The 21,355-nt window shown below is 44.4% G+C and overlaps 1 protein-coding gene across 1 annotated transcript in view; it reads left to right on the forward strand.

Moving 5' to 3' along the window:
• Positions 1-21,355, forward strand: part of CACNA2D4 (calcium voltage-gated channel auxiliary subunit alpha2delta 4) — a 924,019-nt gene that overhangs the window by 253,369 nt on the left and 649,295 nt on the right. The window contains exon 4 of the mRNA XM_078673672.1: positions 6,865-6,924. Coding sequence (XP_078529798.1) covers positions 6,865-6,924 — 60 coding nt within the window. The remainder of the gene's footprint in view (positions 1-6,864; positions 6,925-21,355) is intronic.

Here is a 21,355-nt window from a genome sequence, read left to right on the forward strand (position 1 = left end):
TCCATCAGATAAACTCTGCTCCTGCTATGCAACTTCTCACCTAATCAGAGCAGCCTGGGTAAACCTGTAAAGACTAACCAATCAGCAGAGACCACTTGAAGGCTGGATTTGGCTTACAGAAGATACATTTTCATAACTTCTCTTCTGTACTAGTTATGATAAATTCAAATGTGGCAAGTTGATGGATATATCAATACCAATCTTTTAAGTCCTTGAATGATAGTTTTCTCCTTTCCTAGCTATATTTATCATAAAATAAAATATTGCAATGTTAGCTAATGGAGCTAAGTATCAACTATGGGGAAATATGAAATGGGCAATTGTCCCTCACCAGGGCATATACACATCTTCTATAAGGTCCCTGCTTATAATTACATGACCCCCAACTCTAGAACACCTACTGGAGACCCTGGGGGTGCATAATATGTAAAACTAGGGTAGATTGCCACACCACCAAAGTCGAGTTTGTACACAATTGCACTTTTAAAGACAGTCTGCAAGGCCAGGCTGCCTTTAAAATGACAGCAGGAACTCAGCAGTGCACACATGCAAGTGCAGGAAATCTGCTGGCCTTAAAAATGTCATGCCCTATTTAATATTAGGGACTTATAGGTAGTTTGCACTCCCTGGCCATGTTATTGCCAATTGTAAGTGAACTCTATTACATGTTCATTTTTAAACTTAGCACTGGCTCTGGCCTGGTTAGCAGAGCCCAGGGTACAGTCAGAGTCAGTTAACACCAGTATCATTCAGCAAAAAATGGGGGTGAACAGGGCAAAGGGATGACTTTCTGACCTAGAGTGCTTATCATAATTCTGCATCAATCTTATTTCATCCACATTAATCTACAATCTAATTACTGGTCATCACACTGAGCACATGCATCTGCTCCCCCTTTCAAAACACACTCAAAGAGCGTGACCATCTTCTACTAAAATAACAGAATATGGCTGCTCAGTCAGTCCCACTCGTCAGTCAACTGATCAAACCCCTATAACCCTTACTTTTCACACTCCACTCACACCACCAATGGAGGCCCTCCACACCTGAGCATCTCCGCACCTCAGCCACAGCAACAGAACTCTCATTCTGAGTGGCTTCTTTAGGTGGAAACATGACTGTCTACCCAAACTGGCATTACAAAACCCCCAGTGTTACAACATGCCAGTGTCAGACTGTACTATAGGGCAAGCAGGCAGTGCCTGATGGGCTGGTCTGACAGATCAGTGTGTGGGCCTGTTTTGGGTCATTTGTGAGCTTGTTTATAATATGGTGGGCCCCGCAAAACCTCTATACAGCATGTCTTACAAGTTCAAAACTGCCCCAATTTTGCAAATGTGGGCGACATTTTGTAGCTATTTGATTCAGTAATGGGGGCCACTCTTTTATTTTGGAACCTGGGTCTTTTTTCTGCCCCAGTCCAACCCTGCTACATGCAGGAGTAACACGTGACTTTGTGGATGAATCCCTCAGGTCTAAGCTGGTAGAATACTTGCACGCAAAAAGGCTTCAAATGTGTTGATATCATGTGTAAATGTTAGTAGTAATTCTGAATTCTGAAAGTTATTTCCTATTTCATAGATAGAGTGAGCACCTCACTTCAGTCATTATGAACTTCATTTCCAATCCAAGGCTATTTACCTGTAAATAATTGCTAACAGCTGTATTAGTCTAATAAGGGCAGTGGATGTAAATCCTTACTACAATGCCCAAAATGCATTAGATTTAGATACAAAAACCAAGGCTGGAAACCGTATCCGCAATGACATGAAGTGATGTGCTAACTGTAGCTATAAAGGATACCATGTCGTCACTTGGTAATACAGCATCCTGGAACTACCGATATCCGAATACTAGGTGTGGTCTTGGTCTTATCTCACCATGATTACCGCTGCATCTATAATGGAGACCTAAGAGGAAAGTTATTAACTACATCTTATAATTCAAAATCTCCTTGCAAAACACCAACAAAATTAGCTATCTGCATTCTGAGTTCATATCTAGGCTCTTTCAGAATCCTGGTTTGGATGCAATTAATGTTCCATGATACATCCTAAGTCACCTCAGCATTGCAGTTCATGCAGCAAGTGTAATAATTAGCAGCAGGAAGGAGGAGATGCATAACTTGCTCCCCCACCACTCTTATCCCAGTGTTCTCATTCATTTTCATAACCACTATTTGCATTAACAATGCCAGTTACTCTTTTATTCCACTTACCATTAACCACTCACCGGGATCCAGCTGTTGACCACTCACCAGGATCCAGCCATTGACCACTCACCGCGTTCCAGCTATTGACCACTCATCTGGATCCAACCATTGACTACTCACCGGGATCCAGCCATTGACCACTCATCAGGATGCAACCATTGACCACTCACCGGGATCCAGCCATTGACCACTCATCAGGATCCAACCATTGACCACTCACCGGGATCCAGCCATTGACCACTCATGAGGATCCTCTCCTCAATTCATCTATGAATGCACTGCTCTGATGTATTTATGTATTTATCCGTTTATTTATTTACTTGTATTGATACAAACTCATTGGGAGACTCACAGAACCCTACAGGTCAGATACATTGATAAGACAATTAAAGTAATCAAACAGCGTTTGCTGATAACATTACGAGGAAGCCTTACAGGAGAGTCAATGGAGTTCAATGCCCATCTGATGAGTGATGAGTGGTCCATTCTTTTTTGATTCCTCTGCAAACTCCTACTTGCGGCGGGATCAGTTACAAGTTTTGTGATATTTGCCACAACCCCACATTTTACCCCCAAAAAAGTCATCAGGTCAAACCTGCTGAAATGTACTAAGGGGAAATGCCTTGGAAATACTGGGACATGCAGTTGTAGTGTTCAACGCACCAACATCCACACAACGTGTAGGGGGGCTAAAAATGATCATTGTTGCATCACCCACCAGGCTACTCATTGTGAGGGTCCAAGATTAAACTTCGGTGGGTCAAGTTGATTTTAGGCATCTAATCAGATGACAATTTGCGAGGCCTATCTATTAAAATGCTAACTCATGGCTTGAGCTTAGGAGCAGCAGATGTTTTAATTGCAAGCTGTGCCCCAGAACTCCCTTTTTTGGCTCACCATCGCCTTTCATTGATTGGATGACCTTTAGGTCTCGTGTAATTCTTGTCAATAATAATGCCTGTCATTCACGAGTCAGAATGTCATTTTAAAGTCTGACATTAAAGGCCGTTCTCTTGCAGCGGGTCATGTTTCGTGCAGCTTTGGCATAGAAGATCATAAGCTATGGTGCATAAGTAGAACAACATTATTAAACTAGTCTTTGTATTTTGTATGAAAACAGATTTTCTTCTTCTCTGTTTAGCTTTATGTTTCTTTTCTGAAGCTGTGCATATCTTTTTCAATCAGAAATACCTTTAACTTGTACCTGTCTTCCCGGTCTCTGAATACACTATCTGTATAATGAATAGGAACTCTCTTCATTGTCTTATGCTGTGTTACAGTATTCTGCAGTGTTTGTAACTGGTATGGACTTGTAGTGCTTTTAGCATAACAGTTATCCTTGACCTAAACCTGGTGGAAGACAACCAAGGCTAAAGCTCACGCTATAGGGGTGATCATTTTCCCAACATGATACAAATATAATATTATATTATATTCCCAGGCTGTTGTTTAAACAGACAAACATTTGCAAAATTCGAACTGCATAATTGCAAGCAAAGACAAGAAAGTGATGTAAAAGATGATGACATGTATGGTCCAGCTTCAATTAGATTGGCTCCCAGTGGCGGTTCGCACAGGTAAGAGCGGTGACGCAGGGGCAGGGCGGGTTGGATGTTGGTGCAAGTCGAAACACAACAGGATAAGTAAAATTAAATAAACCCACTTACTTTGCGCTTGCTGCATCACAGACGCGATGATGTGGTGAGCGTAAAGTAAGCGTTTTTTTAAAACGTATTTGTTTAATATTGCTTATCTCGTCGTCTGTTGACTTCCACCACCCCCACCCCACCCTGCCCTGCCCCGCCTCACCATTTTTACCTCTGCAAGCCACCACTAGTGGCTCCTTTATGTATGAACTTCTGTGGGAGGAGCTTTCAGGGCCGGAAATCTGCTCCTCTCATGGCTGAGCTGCGTAAACATGGCAATGAATGACACACATATAGGTTGGAGAGCATTAAATAACAGGCCAGCAAGTAATAATGACAAGTGATCCTGGGATAAACATGAGGAGCGTTTCTTTATTCTATTGCATTTAATACATACAATTATTCAACCAGAGCGTTAACTGCCCACTCTAAGTTCATCCGTCAACTACAATCCTATTTTCCCTGGTAGCATCGCATGGAAGTAGGGTGTTCTGGGATATGCTTTCACTGATCCTGTCTGCATTCTTCACACTTTTCAGGTTTCTATTGCAGATCAGAGTCTGGATGATCCTGTGATGACATGTCTAGTTGTTATGTTCTAGTCACTCATCATGTTGAGTGGCATTTTCTATTTCATTGAAATGGGGGATATGATTGTGGTGTGGTGGAAGGGCTTTACCAGATGCGTGTCCTTATCACAGGCTGGTGACCTGCCTGTTTTCCAGCTGTTAGAAATAGATGAGAAATGGTGTTGCTGGTTAAGTTATATTTTTAGACTGTGTGCTGTTCTGTGAAATGTGCTGAGACTTTGTGATGTGTATCTCTGATGATCTGTCTAATTTGTTCTTTGTTTTTAGGTCTGGCTTGACCATGCAACATTTGTGAAGCATTGTTACCAAGGCATTTAAATATACAAAGAGCGGTGTAAAGCCACTCTCACAATGTGCTGTTGGCTAGTTTGTGCATTATTCTGCCTTCAATGGAGCACTTGCCCTGCAGTGCATGAAAGATTATCTTACATATCAAAAGTACATTGAATGATCACCTATTAAATTCTCTCTCTTGAAGATGTGCTACGTATAGAAACCAATCATTTGTTAGTTTGTTTTTTCACGTTGGTAGACTTTTTAAAAGCTTTTACTTCAGACTTAAAATACAAGCCCGGCCTATTGGTCATACTTTTGCTTGTTTGATGCTTATATCTCCCTAGTAGTTGGTGTGCCTGAGTTGTGAGTAAAATGTGTGTCTTTAATGTCTTCTGTCCAGTGTGTTCTAGGTTTGTGTGTGGCATAGCTTGGTGGTAAATTGTGTTGAGAGCCCCGTGAAAACTTTCCCTAGGGCATATTCGAGTTATATTGGATGTATGAGACTTGTTATGTTAATGTGTTCTGTTATATAATAAAAATATGTTATTGTTAAGACATTCTGTTTCGTGATCAAAACAAAAACAAACATATTTTAAATAAAAACAATGTTTAGTGTTTGACTCATATATTTAAAATTATATTAAAATAGAAATAAACAGCAATGATATTTTAGTCATAGCATAATATAAAGATGAAGTGATACAATATAATCAAAGTATCATTAGTAAAATATCAAAGTTATAAGAAAAACAATAATAATATAATCATAATACATGGGAGTCTGCAATTACTCTATAAAAGCCTGCCTCTAATTTCCTTATTACCGGTGACTTGTGACGTTCCTAGTTCCTGGTAATAAAGAAATGACATAGCTGCTGAACTCAAACAACTTATTGCAGTTGAGTTCTGATGTCACAATGCCTGCTGCAGAGCCAGCTGCCAAGGAGAAAGGCAGGTCACAGAGCATAATTAAGGCTGCAGTTTGAACACGAAAATGAAAAGTAGCCTTTTCTTCTTCTGGTCTGTTTTTCTAGCTGAGCAACGATAAGTAGAAAGGATATATTTAGGCAACTTGTTTATTTTTCTATGCTTTAGGCAAATATAGGAAACATATTATCTTCTAATATGTACATATGAATATTCCTTTAAGGTTTAGAATGTTCTGTTAGAATTAATATATGTCACTAGAATGTCTTGTCATTAGAACTTTGTAAGAGGCAGTTGTTTCCTGGCCTCCCATGATTAATCAGCTCTTTATGTGGGCTCCTTCCACATTATTAACTTATAATAAAACAGAAGTAATCTTATCTCCTGGAGTTTAATCTCTTTACATGTTTCTAAACATTCTGAGCTAATGGATTTGCTTTTAAAGCTGATTCGTAGTTAACTGATTAAAATATCTTTTCCCCACAAATATCTACATGCTTTTTGATGTGTTTAGTTTTGTACTAGAGATTCTACTTTTATTCTTAAAATCCATCCTATCACTTCCATATCAAAGAGAACAACACCAAGATTTAAGCACATTCGGGGAAGGGGGATGATGTGACCATGTATTATTAGGAATAAAGTATCCTCTGCTGTACATTATTAAGATATTGCAAGTCACCTTAGAGTTCCATGAGCTTATAAAGGAACTTGGCCTTTGGCCTCGTTCCACTATATGTTCACTGAACTCCTCAGTGACTTGTAGTATCCTTATAATATACGGCAGGGGGTAAAGTATGCCATATATTGCACAATATTACTTATACATCTATAAGCATCCCTCTTCCCATGCCTAACACTAACTACGAAGAAAACATTCTGCTTATTACAGCAGATTTTTACATATTTTTACATGGAGTTACGGTTTTGTTAAATCAGGATTTCTGTTTACATGTGAAAATCCTATTCATCACAGGACCTACTGGCAACCACTATGTGACACATATGTACTTCTAAAGATGCTGTGGCAAAGTGATCCCAATTTTTTTTGTATAAATTCGATCCTGACCTTGAATTCTTTTCTTAGTGTTCTATACTTTTCATTGATATCTAGAACCACACAAAATCCAGGATTGGTCGCTGAAAGTATTATGCCGTCATATGAGCTTAAAACTCATCCAGAGTTTTATTTTTCCATGTCTTTCTGCATTAGAGCCTGGTGGAAGCAGCAGAGCAGGCAGATCTGAACCACGAATTCAACGACTCGCTTGTGGTAAGTTTATCCACACATTTCTATCCATGCATTACCATGGACAAGCCCTGTATGTTTGCTGCTAGAATGCAGATACATGTACAGTCATAATGGAGCAAAGGAAAAATGACCACTCCTCTAAATTGGCATCTGTTTGGGAATTAGACTGAAAATATCCAAATATGATAACTCTAAGGTCAATGATGGATAAACGCCGCGGACAATAAGTCATCCGTTTAGAAACTCTATCCAGCATTAAATGAAGAGTTCTAGGCCTCCAAATTCACACCAGCAGTGAGCAGACACTTCTTCCTCAAAGCCTTGGTGTGTTTGATTCTTCCCGTTTAGTGAAGGGCTTTCCTACTAGCAACTTTTCTGTTGCTTTTTATAATCACCTAACTCAGTCATTTGAAGCTCATACTTTGACAACAGTGACTATTATTAAAATGCCAGTCTCAATGTGATTCAAGTAGTTTATTGTCATCACCTCAGCACCACCAAAATTGACAACATGTCAGCTCAGCTCAGTGGCTCCAGTTGTCCCAACATGGAATTCTCATCATGGAGTCTCAACATTCTTGGCATACCAAGAATAGGAGATTACAACACATCCCTTTTACCTAATAATGTAAATAACAAAACATAAGGACAACAAAGAAAACACTGTAATTGATAAGCGTGGCTCAAATCCACCCAAGTGACTTACCGCACTCACCTATAGTTACCCAATAATAAGTCAGCCGGACAGTGGAGAAGAATGAATAAGGCAATTTCATTAGGCCACAAACTCCCATATGAGAGGGCCCTGTCCGATCTCACCCATAAGAGTGCGCCGAGAGGACTGACTCATCCCAACATAACAGTACATTATATCAGGATACAGTAGAGTAAAACACGCCCAGTGTGGAAAAATACTGGACCCCTGGAAGAGCGAACAATGGCCTCACACAAGAGGCATTTGCACCTGCAATGGCAACATTTCCTTATCTCTGCCCAAGGCCGCGGAGCCGGGCCTCAGCGTCTCTAGCATATGAGAACAACACTGATAATGAATTTGTTATAGTTTCAGCCACAGTTAGCTGAGAAGGGAAAACTACTGCGTTAACATTTCTTTTCTCTATTCCTACGGGAGGGGTGAGCGAGTGCGACTCGCACGCAAAGAGAAACACTCCAAAATGGTGGCACACAAGCTAAGCTAAGAAAACATGATAGTATAACACGCATAAATGAATATTAGATGAGGAATATGAGCAAGAATGCATAAATGAATATACCATGTTAGACACATCCTGCTAACTCATAAATGTAAATGTAAATGTAAATGTAAATGTAAATGGGCGGGGCATCGGGAAATGAAACCTATCAGACCCTCCTTTTAGCAGGATTGTGGCTAACATATGCGCTGCCTTTATTAACCAAAAGAAGGGTCTTCACAGCAATTCTAGGGGCAGGGAATCAATTACTCAAAAATATCATCATCAATGAGCATTAACCAACGAATATCATGAAGTTCCACATCATTAGAAATGGGATATTGTCGTGTTGGTTGCTTAGAAGCACGGATATTGCTGGCACACATGGAACAACAAGGGGGAAGGCAATAAACACAGAGGCAGCAAGTCAGTAGTACGCCAACGATCCCAACAATCCCCATCAAAATCTTCCAACCCCAGGAGGAGAAGACACTCCACAACCATGTCTTTAAGGACCAAGTGCCTGTATCCTGATGAAGGTCAGCTGGCAACCTATGAAGCTTTTGCACCGCCAAATTAACAGTCGGTGCCGAGTCTGGAATGTAAACACAACAAGAGGTCCCGATGACGCGACAAGCTCCACCCCTTTCTGCGAGGATGACGTCAAGCACCATCCTGTTCTGGATCGTAAATAATCTCATCGCCTGCATCTCAACTGACATATTGGCAGCAATATCAGCCTCCGTATTCACTACCTTCTCCATGACCCTCGAGAGACGTCTAATGGCTCTACTGTTAAAGATAGGACCCCAAAATGGAAATAAACCCTTGGAAAAATCAGTGAATTGCTGTCCAGCGGTGTCAGTCTGATCAACATCCTCAACCTGGAGTGCCCTCCTTTTACGCTGACCGGGCATGATGGCAAACCTCCGATGAGTCTTATGATAATCTGAGGGCGCCACATAGACAGGGGGAAGTAAGTAGGCTAGGTAACAGACCCCACCCCAACCCTCAGGCAACCACAGATAACCATTACTCCCGCAGACAAAATAGATATTCGGGGGAGTAACTAATGAAGGACTAAGGGGCTGGCGAATTGAAGCAGTCACATTGCAGGAACTGTCTCCCACCTTAATTGGACCTCTCCCCCAAATACAGAAATACGGTGATGGCCCAAAAACCGCCAGGGGCACCAGGGAACGACCACTACTGTTTGTCGCAGGGGGGTGTCTATAGGCCAAGGAGGAGTTCAACTGTAGAAAACTTTCCCTCACTTTGTCAGTGTCGTTGGGTGTCACCAATCGTTCTACCTTCTTTGAGCACGTCTCTAAGAATGTCTGATCAAAACGTCCGTCAGTGAACAACCTTCCAAGGGAGGAAGTGGGCATAGGGCGTACTCGCATTGTCAACGTTGACCCAGTACCAGACAATCGGGGAGTCAGAAAATCAGGCTGCTGAAAGAATTTCACCATACCAATCAAAGTGTACCAGCCTACACAACTGTTCACAGGTGTCAAGGGGAGTGCCAGCAATCTATCCTTCTTGTATGCAGCGGAAGGGAGCAACCCACAGACCCAACAATCTGTCACATTATACACAGCATGAGCATGATGTAGAGTTTTAATAAAAACATTATCACGATAGCCCTTCCTCATGCATTGTTCACCATAATCAACAGTAATCATATTATGCTCCGGCAACGTTGAAGGAGTGGGAACTAGCTTATGAACAGGGTAAGCTTCATCCAGAAAAAACAGTATCCCAAGAATTATTAGAAATATAATGATGAAGATCACAATAACCACTATTTCCCCTTTTCGGGGCAGGGCACGCCAGGGTGAATCTGGTTCTGGTCTACGGGGGGCTGCAAAAGGCTGTTCCTCCTCGGGAATAGGACGGCCAAAGGGATACATATTACCTAACTAAAAAAAGTCCAAAACTTGTCTAAAACAATACTACAAAAATTGTCCCAGACACTCAAAAACCGGCCAGAGGGGTTCTTCACCCTTGAAAGGAATCTTCTCCCTGTGTCCATGAAAGCCTCACAGGTAGACTTTTATTGTTCAATCCCTAATCCCTCGACGAAGTCGCACGACTGTTGCAACTCAGGAGCACTAAACCTGGGCCCAGACGCGGTCCTAGTGTTCCATGCAACAATGTCTCGAAGCGCACCAGGGCTCTTAACAGAAGTCCATCCCTAACATTGAGCTAACCTGTTCAGCAGCATTCACAGCTGTTCCCTAACTCAGCCCTTCTTCCAGTGCTCACCTTTCCTTTCTCTCTTTTCTGGGCCGCAGATTGTAGCGAGTGCTCCCTCGCACTTCAGGATCCGTGAACAGAATGGGGAGATCAACAGCAGAGGACGTAATTTCCGGCGTTTGCTCGCCACAATCAGGGGAGGCCTCACTACTCGCACTGGCCTCCGTTGATTCTCATGTTGCACGTCACCCTTCAACAAGGCATCCGAAAAGGGGACATAACGAGGAACTGCCTCTGTCTCGTGATCAGCAACGCCGCCTCTCACCCATTCATCATAAGGTAGTGGGAGTGGAACTTTCTTGACATGCGAAGCATGGGTCCACGCCTTCCGGCCCTCAACTCGAAGTGCGGTGCGTGTGGTGAGGAGCACTTGCCTTGGCTCCGACCACCTGAGCTCCAAGCAGGACTTCCTTTGGTATCGTCGTATTACTACCCAATCACCGGGTTTTATGCTGTGTCCAGGCCCCTCCGGCTGTGGCTTCAGGGTGTCTGCTACCTGCTGATGAATACAACGGAGATCTTTAGTCAAGGCATACAGGTGTCTGCTACCTGCTGATGAATAGAATGGAGATCTTTAGTCAAGGCATACAGGTAATCTATCAACAAAGGATATTCAATTTCCGAAAAACATTTAGGTCTAGGGACACCCCAGACATTGGCGGGCCTGCCAAATATGACTTTGTGGGGGGAAACGCCTGTCTTAGAGTTAACTGTCACTCTGGTGGAAAGCAAAGCAAGAGACAGTGCATCTGGCCAGCGCAGCCCTGTACTCCCCTGTATCTTGGCCATCTTGAGTTTCAAGGTACCATTGAATCGTTCCACCAACCCCGCTGCCTGGGGGTGTTGGGCTGCGTGAAATTTTTGGGGTTTTTGTAACCCTTTACAGATCTGCTTCATCAGTTCAGCATTAAAGGATGTGCCATTGTCACTCCAGATCACCTGGGGCATGCCATATCTTGAAAAGTATTCTTTAATCAGCATTTTTGCTGTCGAGATGGCTGTACAATCTTTTGTTGGAAAAGCCTCCACCCACCTACCAAATGAACATACCACCACTAGAACATATTTCAAGTTGTTTACCCTCTCCATCTCAATATAATCCATTTGGATAACTTCGAAGGGGAAAGAAGGAGGGGCAAAATTTCCCACTGGGACAGGTGTTCCTTTGCCAGGATTGTGTCTTAAACAAACCATGCATTGCTGCACTAAATGTGTTGCCACTTTGGAAATATTCTTATTGCTCCATACTGGGTCTAACAATTTGCAGATCCCCTTCGCACTAATGTGTGCTGGCCCATGGGCCATTGTCACCACTGGGAGGACATATGCATCCAGGAGTCCAACCTCCCCCCACCATCCTTCCATGTCCTCAACTCGTCGTCAGTTGCTTTCTCCTGTATGTTCCGCACACTCTGTACAGTGTTCGCGAACATATCAACATCCGGTACCCACCTAGCTGGTCCTGCCACAAACATTCGTGGGAGTTTTGTTCGAGCTGTTTCTTTAGCTGTTTGGTCTGCAAATGCATTTTCCCATCCTACGTCATCTACCACCGCTTTGTGTGCACTACACTTAATCACAGCCAGTCTTTTGGGCAGTGTCAAAGCTGTCAATAGTCGTAATATCAATGGGCCATTCTGAATCTTCTGTCCGTGTGATGTCAAAAATCCCCGTTCTGCCCACAGTCGCCCATAGCTATGGGCCACGCCAAAGGCGTATTGGCTGTCGGTGTAAATATTCACATCCAATCCTTCACTCAGCTCACACGCACGCATCAATGCAATTATTTCTGCAGCCTGAGCTGAATGATATGGAATCCTAGAAGTCTCTACCACTGTTTTCAAGGTCGTGACTACATATGCTGCAGTTGAGGTACCATCTGCAAGTTTGAAACAGGAACCATCAACATACAGTTCCCCATCGGGATCATCTAGGGGTTTGTCCGTCAAATCTATCCTTCCCTTTGTCTCCTCCTCTGTTCTAAACAAACAGTCATGTATTCCATCGTCCTTTTCGTCTGAAGGGATAAGTATCAATGTGTCCGGGTTCAGCGTAGCACATCGTTTAATCGTCACATGGGGTGCAAATAACATCATATCATAACCAGTAAGACGAGCACTAGTTAAATGCTGCGTCTGTGTTCTGTTCAATAAAATGTCCACAGCATGCGGTACCATTACTGTGAGAGCTGATCCCAAGACGAGCCCTGCCGATTGTCTAATTGAAACTGCAGGAGCCGCAGTAGCCCTCAAACAACTCGGTAATGCTCTCGCCACATTGTCAAGCATTGCAGAAAAGTAGGCACACGGTCTCTGTTTCCCACCAAAACATTGAGTTAGGACAGACAACGCGCAACCTTCTGCCTCGTGTACATAAAGCACAAAAGGCTTCTGGTAATCAGGTGTTCCCAAAACAGGTGCAGAGCATAAAGCAGTTTTTAGTAACTCAAACGCTTCTTGACATGCTCGGGTCCACGGTAGGGGTTCGCGCACTTCTTTAGTAGTCAGATACAGAAGGGGTTTTGTTAGTAGGGCGTAATTAGGTATCCACTGGCGACAATACGAAGTTATGCCGAAAAACGCGCGCACCTCTTGCTGCGTGTTAGGTACAGCCATGTTAGTTATCGCCTTAATGCGCTCCGGCGTCAGCTTCCTCCCCTCCTTCGATAGGAGATGACCTAAGTAGGTAACCTCCTGTCGGCAGTATTGGAATTTAGGAAGAGACACCTTGTGTCCCTTGCAAGCCAAATGGTGTAACAATTTAACAGTGGACTCTCGACACCCTTCCTCAGTGCCCGATGCGATGAGGAGATCATCCACATATTGCAATAAAACATTACCGTGTGGGAGTTCCAAATCATCCAACTGTGCCTTTAAAGCTTGACTATAAATGCTGGGACTTTCCGTATAACCTTGGGGAATTCTACAAAATCTAAAACTTCAGCCAGCCAATGAGAATCCGAATAGGTAACGGCTATCCGGGTGCACGGGAATACTGAAGAATGCATTCTTCAGATCCAGAACAGAAAAATATTTAGCAGAGGGAGGAATCATTGTTAAAATCGTGGTAATGTCAGAGACCACCGGATACTGGGGCTCAACCACCTTGTTAATGTGGCGTAAATCAATCACAAAGCGATAAACATCAGGTGTACCATCCCTGGAATCTGCAGAGGGCCTCTTAAGGATCGGGAGAATAGGACTATTACAACTGTTGGAGTCCGTCTCCTCCACTACTCCTGAACGAATCAAGTCTTGTATTATTTGCAACAAAGCCTTCTCTCCATCCCTAGATATCTTATACTGAGGTATCCGAGGCAATCGGGCTCCCGTCTTAACCTTTATCGACACAGGGGCAATATCCATCTTACCCACATCAGTATCGCTGCTAGCCCACAAACTCTCGGGAATCCCCGCAAACTCAGCTGGAAGGGGCTCATCCTTTGAAAAACACTGCTGCACACGCGCGACAGAAGGACCTAACGTGAGGTACACACCATCTGGGGAGCAGTAAATGGTAGCATGCAATCTTTTCAGTAAATCCAAACCCAACAAGTTCTCGCCACACTGTGATGTGAGAAGGAAAGGGGAATCAATAGTAAAAGGACCAATCGTAAGAGCTAGTGGTTTAGAGATGGGGCTAATCACCGGAGTACCTGAGAACCCTACGGAGATATTATTCTTGCCAGACAGAGCCGCCCCTGGGACCTGAGAACGGGCCACCGAACTCTTTGTAGCACCCGTATCCACTAAAAATTTCTGGGGTGACCCTAACAAATCTGCTGTCACGTAGGGTCCTCGTTGATCAACATCCACAGAAACCTGTCCCATGCCCTGTCCTACGCTGTCCTAGTTATGAGAAAATCCAGTCAAATCGTCCATCGCATAATCATCATTGTAGTACTGTCTGTCCCTACCACTGTCGCCCTGGCTCTGGAAGTGCTGTCGGTCCCTACCTCCATCAAAGTAATTTCCACCCGGTCTTCTCCCTTCATCAGACTGTCTATCATTCCTGTGAAATTCACCCCGACCACGTCCCCTGCCTTTTCCGGCAGTAGTCTGGAGTTCTGGGCAATCTCTCCACCAGTGCCCCTCCTTTTTGCAGTTGGCACATTGATTTTGCCCCAGACGCTCTCTCTTCTCTCCCCTTCCATAACTATTTCCTCCTCGACCAGCCGCCATGGGCGGGGCCCCCCGTCCCCTACCCTTCTCTACTTGCTGCAGTAACACTCTTGTCTTCAAATCCTTCGCCTTCTTTTCTTGTCGGTCTTTATTCTTATTCTCCCTATGTTCATAGTACTGAGCCATACTCAGAATACCAGAGGGGGTGGACGTCGTCCACGTACTCTCCGACGCCTGCAATCGACCCGATATTTCCGGTAACAAATTCGTTACGAATCTATTAACGAAAAGGCGCAAGCCGCCATCTTGGGAAATATCTTGACCGCTAAAATCCATGAAAGTCTCTTCAAAGCGAGTGAAAAAATCAGAAACCGCCTCATCCTTCTTCTGTCTGCATGCAGTCAACTTATCCCAATCCACTTTCTTAGGAGGAATAAGGGAGTGCATATATTTTATTATGCGTCCCGGTAACGCTAAAATTTCAGCCTTCGGCTTCTCCCCTGGCTTTCGCTCCTTGTCCCAATCCTTAAGTTCCTCCCAGGTGCCACCCAGCTCATCCACATGATCCGTACCCTTCACCTGCCTCCACACATCCACTGGAACCAACAGTCCAAAAAACAACTATGTCGGCTAAGGTCATGACCGTGGAGGATGCTGTCTCTGTCAGTTCTTTGTAATAGGCAGTCGGATTCTTTCTCGAGTCAGGCAACTGGGCCTTCAGTGCTAATACCTCACTCCTTTTCCAAGGCGTAGACACCCATTGTTCTTGAAAATGAGCATCGACGCGAACTTGGGTGACAACATTAGTGTGCGGATCTACCACCTCGGGTATTTCAGGGTGGAAATATAGGGTGTACCTCCCGCATCGGATGTACCCCAGGGAAATGAGGCTCTCCCGCCGACGGCAGCTCATTTCGATACTCCAACAAGGACCTCAAGCTGCGTAATACATCCTTCATACCAGTATTAGCTCTGTAGGCATTATTCTTAATGTCATGAAGAATCGCCGGCGCTTCTCCACCATATCCCTGTTCCCACAACGCTATCAATGTCGTCGACATATGCCATAAGGCATGCTGTTGCATCAGTGGTTCATAATCTTTCATCGTGGACCAAATATCTTCAATCGAATAAATATTATTCCTAGCCCACTGGCAAGCCTGATGAGCCACCACCGTTTTCTCATCCAACCCCACAGTAGAACGCGTGAGCAACTTCCGTACCTGATTAAGCAGCCCACTTCCCGCACCTCGAGCCGGGGTCACCAACCCTCCTTGAGGGGTAGCGCTAGCAGAAACAGTAGGGAGCGCAGAGGGGGCCACCGAGAGGGCAGGGGAACTCGCCGCCAAGAAGGAGACCAAGGGCGCCGTCAATGAAGAAGTAACAGAAGACAAAGCTTGCTCAACATCACCCAACAATTTTGGAGCGGAAACGGAGGAGGTGGTAGGGGCGCCAGATAGAGGAGAAGCACCTGCCTGCGGAACCGAAACCGTCGCGGAGGAAACAGGACCAACCAGCACGGGGTACAAGGGCTGCGGGGCATAGGGGGGAGGGGGGCGAGCGTTCAAAATATCCTCCATCTCGTCTTGTTCTTCCTCTCTAGCCACATAGCTCTTACTATCCTGTAACCTGAAAAGCCTGACTGCACGTTCAATCCGCTGCTCATTCTCTCTCTTAGTGTGCTCTCTCGCCTTCTGCGCCATTGTCTGCGCCGCCCTCTTTTGAGCTACCTTCTCTTCTCTCAACTGTCGCTCCTTTACTTCCTTCTGCCTCATCCTCAGAGAATCGAACATACTCTGGCGACTGCGCCTAGCAAACAATCGATCTTGTAAATAATCTAATTTGGCCACGTCAAAAGAACCAGTCAAAGGCCACTGCAAATCCACATTTCCTTTCGTATATCTGTGCCACAAAGTGTTAAACAAAATCGGAGGCATTCCATGTTTAACGTACATCTCAAAATTAGGGGAGCCCTCCACCGGGGTGGGTTGGCTCTCAGCCAATCTAGTGTCCGAAGGGCCACAGCAGCACCCAAGGCACCGCAGTTTACTAAAACACGGCATCACAACTCACCCAACCTCACACCAACACAAAACTTTCGCTTCCCCGGGTCACACAATCACAACGAGAAATTCACACCCACACGCAGTTGCACTTCCTAGTTCGCCAACACAATCCCTGCCAAACACATGTTATCAAAATGGGACGAGGCCCGTCGACCAAGTCCCGGGGAACCTGGACCCTTCCGCAGACCGAACAGTATACACACCGTTCCAAAATTGAGGAACACATCCACCTCCCGGGTAGCACTACAGATCGCTGCGCCCTATGCCACGTGAGAACCGGGACCCTCAGCCAGCGAACCAAACACCCTAGGGGTTCGGGTAGGTTCCAAAATTCAGCCGCAGCAAGTCACGCCTCGACAGCAGTACCATCCGGTCGGATGACAAACAAACGTCCACCCAATCTCCACTAAGTCTGTTAGGGCGCCACTCGCACCCTGAGTTCCCCGGAGCACACTAGCCCCAGGAGCACACCAGCTCCTCCAATCACCAGAGACACACCGGTCTCAGAGACACACCGGCCTCATGGAGCATCCCCGCTCCCCCAATCAACAGTCGGACCACTCACCTTCTATGCGCGGTACCGACCTCTACCGTTCTCCACCGCCGGCTGCTGGGACCAACACAGTCAGCTCCAAAGTTCCGCCTTCTGGACTCCGGCGCAGGATCATGAACCGGGACCTCTCCCGATCAGCAGGGCGGGGCAGCGCTGCGAGAACCAAGCTCGGCATCAAAGTGGGTATCCAGACCCACCGTGCCGACCAGAGGGTCCCCGGTCTTCTGCTACCCACTTACGGGTGAGAAAGATCCTTATCGCGGAGTCCCTGTTCGGGCGCCATCTGATAAGCGTGGCTCAAATCCACCCGAGTGACTTACCGCACTCACCTATAGTTACCCAATAATAAGTCAGCCGGACAGTGGAGAAGAATGAATAAGGCAATTTTATTAGGCCACAAACTCCCATATGAGAGGGCCCTGTCTGACCTCACCCATAAGAGTGCGCCGAGAGGACTGACTCATCCCAACACAACAGTACATTATATCAGGATACAGTAGAGTAAAACACGCCCAGTGTGGAAAAATACTGGACCCCTGGAAGAGCGAACAATGGCCTCACACAAGAGGCATTTGCACCTGCGAAGGCAACATTTCCTTATCTCTGCCCAAGGCCGTGGAGCCGGGCCTCAGCGTCTCTAGCATATGAGAACACCACTGATAATGAATTTGTTATAGTTTCAGCCACAGTTAGCTGAGAAGGGAAAACTACTGCGTAGCATTTCTTTTCTCTATTCCTACGGGAGGGGTGAGCGAGTGCGACTCGCACGCAAAGAGAAACACTCCAAAATGGTGGCACACAAGCTAAGCTAAGAAAACATGATAGTATAACACGCATAAATGAATATTAGATGAGGAATATGAGCAAGAATGCATAAATGAATATACCATGTTAGACACATCCTGCTAACTCATAAATGTAAATGTAAATGTAAATGGGCGGGGCATCGGGAAATGAAACCTATCAATAATGAACTAAACTAGGAACTGAAAGAGAATAAGGAAACATTAATGCAAGACATAATCATCAAATCACATAGTAACATTTTTAGGATCTTGTCGAAAGAGGTCTCTGCAACACATCTATGGTGACATTTTCTAAAGAACAATCATCAGATGTCACATCACTGCACATTATTGTTACTGGTGTATCACGGGAGTACTTCACAAACCTGGACATACTCCACGTGCCACAAGTGACCAACATCACCACATTTTTCTTTATAGCAATACTAATTAAAGGGCCCATGAATCTAGACATGCCCTTTTTTCCTACCTTGTTTTTTTTCACCAAAACCAGGCCCCCCACGTTCCATGTATTATACCTGGCTGAATTCTTCTCATCATGCCTTTTTTATATCTTTGTTGATAAGACCTGAGACTGGCTTTCCTCTCTTTACATCCTGAATCTTCACCTTCATGAAAGGTAGCCAGATAGGATTCAACTTGGAATTAGTTACTCTGCCTCTTAATGCTTCAAAAGGAGACCTCTGTGTTGTGGAATATGTAGTAGTACAGCATTCCTACCATGTCTCCCTCAGAAAACTTTTAGGAGAGACTCTGGTGTCCACGCTCTTTGTGCACAAGCCTTTACTAGCCTATTCATCTGCTCAGTCAAACAATTCACCTGTGGTGGATAGACAGCTGTTCTTTGATGCACAATTCCCAGTTCTCTAAAAAATTCCTGCATCTCCTGTGAAATAAACTGTACCCCATTTTCAGTAACAAGATAATTGGGCACTCCTTTACTCACAAACACATCTTTTAGAAATTCCAACATTGTCCAGGTGTTGACCGCACTTACACACCTGGTCTCCACCTATTTAGATGTGTAATATATTAAAAGAAGAACAAACCTCTCTCCAGATGGCATCAACTCAAAGGGACCTATAATATCTAGTTCCAGCTTAGACCAAGATTCATCTGGTATTGCAACCGGAGATAGAGGAGCAGAATTGGTCACACATGTGTTGTCGTTGGCTGCACACAGGTGACACTCTTTAAACACCTCTTCCACCTTCATGTCCATGCCGGACCACCAATATCTTTCCCTTACTCAGGTTTTCGTGTGACTCCTCCCAAGATGCCCCTCATGTCCAAGGTTCACCATTTTGCTTCTTAACCCGCTAGGAGGAACAATCTTGTCCCCTCTCATGAGGTTGCCATGACACAATGTCAGCTCATCCCTTACTGACCAGTAATGCCTCAAATCCTGATCCAATGACGTGTACCCCTTCCAACCCTTCACGACATAAGACTTCAGGTAGAGAACAAAACATCCTCCTCTACACTCTTGGACCACTCTTCCGCCGAGAGCGTGGGTTCCATGACCCAATTCACTCCTTCAGCTCCCATATCACCATTCTTATCCTGTAAAGGTAAGCATGATAAACAGTCAGCTGATTTATTCATGGACCCTGAAAAATATTATACCTGGAAGTTGAACTCCTCTAAACCCTCACTCCAACGCTTGAGTCAGGGAGTAAGGTGCTCAGTATGGTGACATGAGAAAACTTGCACCAGGGGCAGATGATCGGTTCTTACTAAGAAAGGAATGCCCCACAAATGAAACGTAAAATGTCTCATGGCCCAAAATATGCTCAATGCCTCCCTTCCTATGCATTAATACTGCTCCTCTGCCCCTTTGAGTGCTCTTGAAGCAAAATCGACCACTCTCTCTTCACCCTCTACTGTTTGGAATAGCACAGTTCCCAAACCCCTGATGCTGGCATCCGTGGTCAGAATCATCTTGAGTTTGTTATCAAAATGTTCCAAAGTGGGCATCTTGCCAATCACTGACTTGATTGTTGCAAATGCTTCACCCCAGTCAAGTGTTCGATTGAAATGCATTCCTTTTTTATGTAACAATCTGATGGGCTCTACTATACTTGCAAAGCCTTTCACAAATTTTGAGTGAAATTCAGCAAGTCCAATAAACAACCTGACTTGCTCCTTGTCACTGGGAGTAGGAGGCTTTACAGTACACTTTGCATATTCTAATTTAGGTTGTATTGCCTCACCTGAAATCACATGTCCAAGGTAAGTAACAGACGTCACCCCAATCCGGCACTTTTGCTTCTTTATAGTGAGTCCTTTCTCCCCAGTCTCTTCAACACACCTCTAAGCACATTCTCATGCTCACTTTCATCTTAGCCATAAATTAGTATATCATATTGGAAAAAGAGGACATTAACCACAACACCAAGCACCAACTTCATAATCCTCTGGAAACAAGCTGCCGCAGAGCCTAAACCAAATGGCATCCTTATAAAATCGCGAGCACCCAAGGGAGTCACAAAGGAGGTAAAATTATTCAAATCTTGATGTAATTTAACCTGGTGAAACGCTGGTGTGAGATCCAAGACACTGAAAATCTTAGCTCCCCTCAGCATGCTGGTGGGGTCAGAAATGTTTGGGAGTGGTTGGTGGTCTACCCAGATCCATTCATTAAGACCACCTATGTCCACACACATTTCAATGGCTTTACCCCTATCCTTGGGTGCTAAAACTACTGGTGCCAACCACTGTAACACCTCAATTCCTTCTATCACTTCCATATCCACGAGTCTTCCTAGTTTCTCTTTCAATGGTACAGTCAACATGCACGGTACTCTCTGCACTTTATACACACATGGCCTAGCTCCTTTTTTCAAGATTTTGAGCAGACCTAAATTGTCACAAAACACCTCTGGGAAGTACCTGAAAAATCGTTCCCCATCACCTGAGTTGTCACTCAGCATTACTTGAGCTCTCGGATTGCAAGCCTTGGGATTTAAAATAGTGTCTAAATCACAATGGTGCTCAAACCCCAAAAGGTTGTCACCTCTCTCCGCTAAATAAACCTTCTCAATGGTTAGTCTATTCTTAAACTCAGCTTTTATCACTTCGTAACCCAACACTTTCATAGGCAAACTCCAACAGCTAACCGGATTAATATCTGGAGGTTCCAACTTTATTCCTTCATTAGCAAACTTTTCATCCCATTGTTTGTTTCCAATCATGGTGAAGTGTGAACCTCAGTATGCTAGCACTACACATGTCTTCCCACCAACATTTATTTTTATTTATTTAGAAAGTTTTATATAGCGCGAACCAGACTCTGGCGAGTATCAGAGCGCTTTACAATATAAGAATAAATTCCAAGGGTACCAAACTACAGAGTGGAAAGTCATTACGTTACTTCTGAAATTAAGAGATGAAGAATAAAGTACTAATTACTTTTTTGAAGATATAAACATCACTTAAAATTAAATACATCCAT

The sequence above is a fragment of the Lissotriton helveticus genome, chromosome 1_1 (assembly GCF_964261635.1).
Source record: "Lissotriton helveticus chromosome 1_1, aLisHel1.1, whole genome shotgun sequence".
Classification (NCBI taxonomy): Eukaryota; Metazoa; Chordata; class Amphibia; order Caudata; family Salamandridae; genus Lissotriton; species Lissotriton helveticus.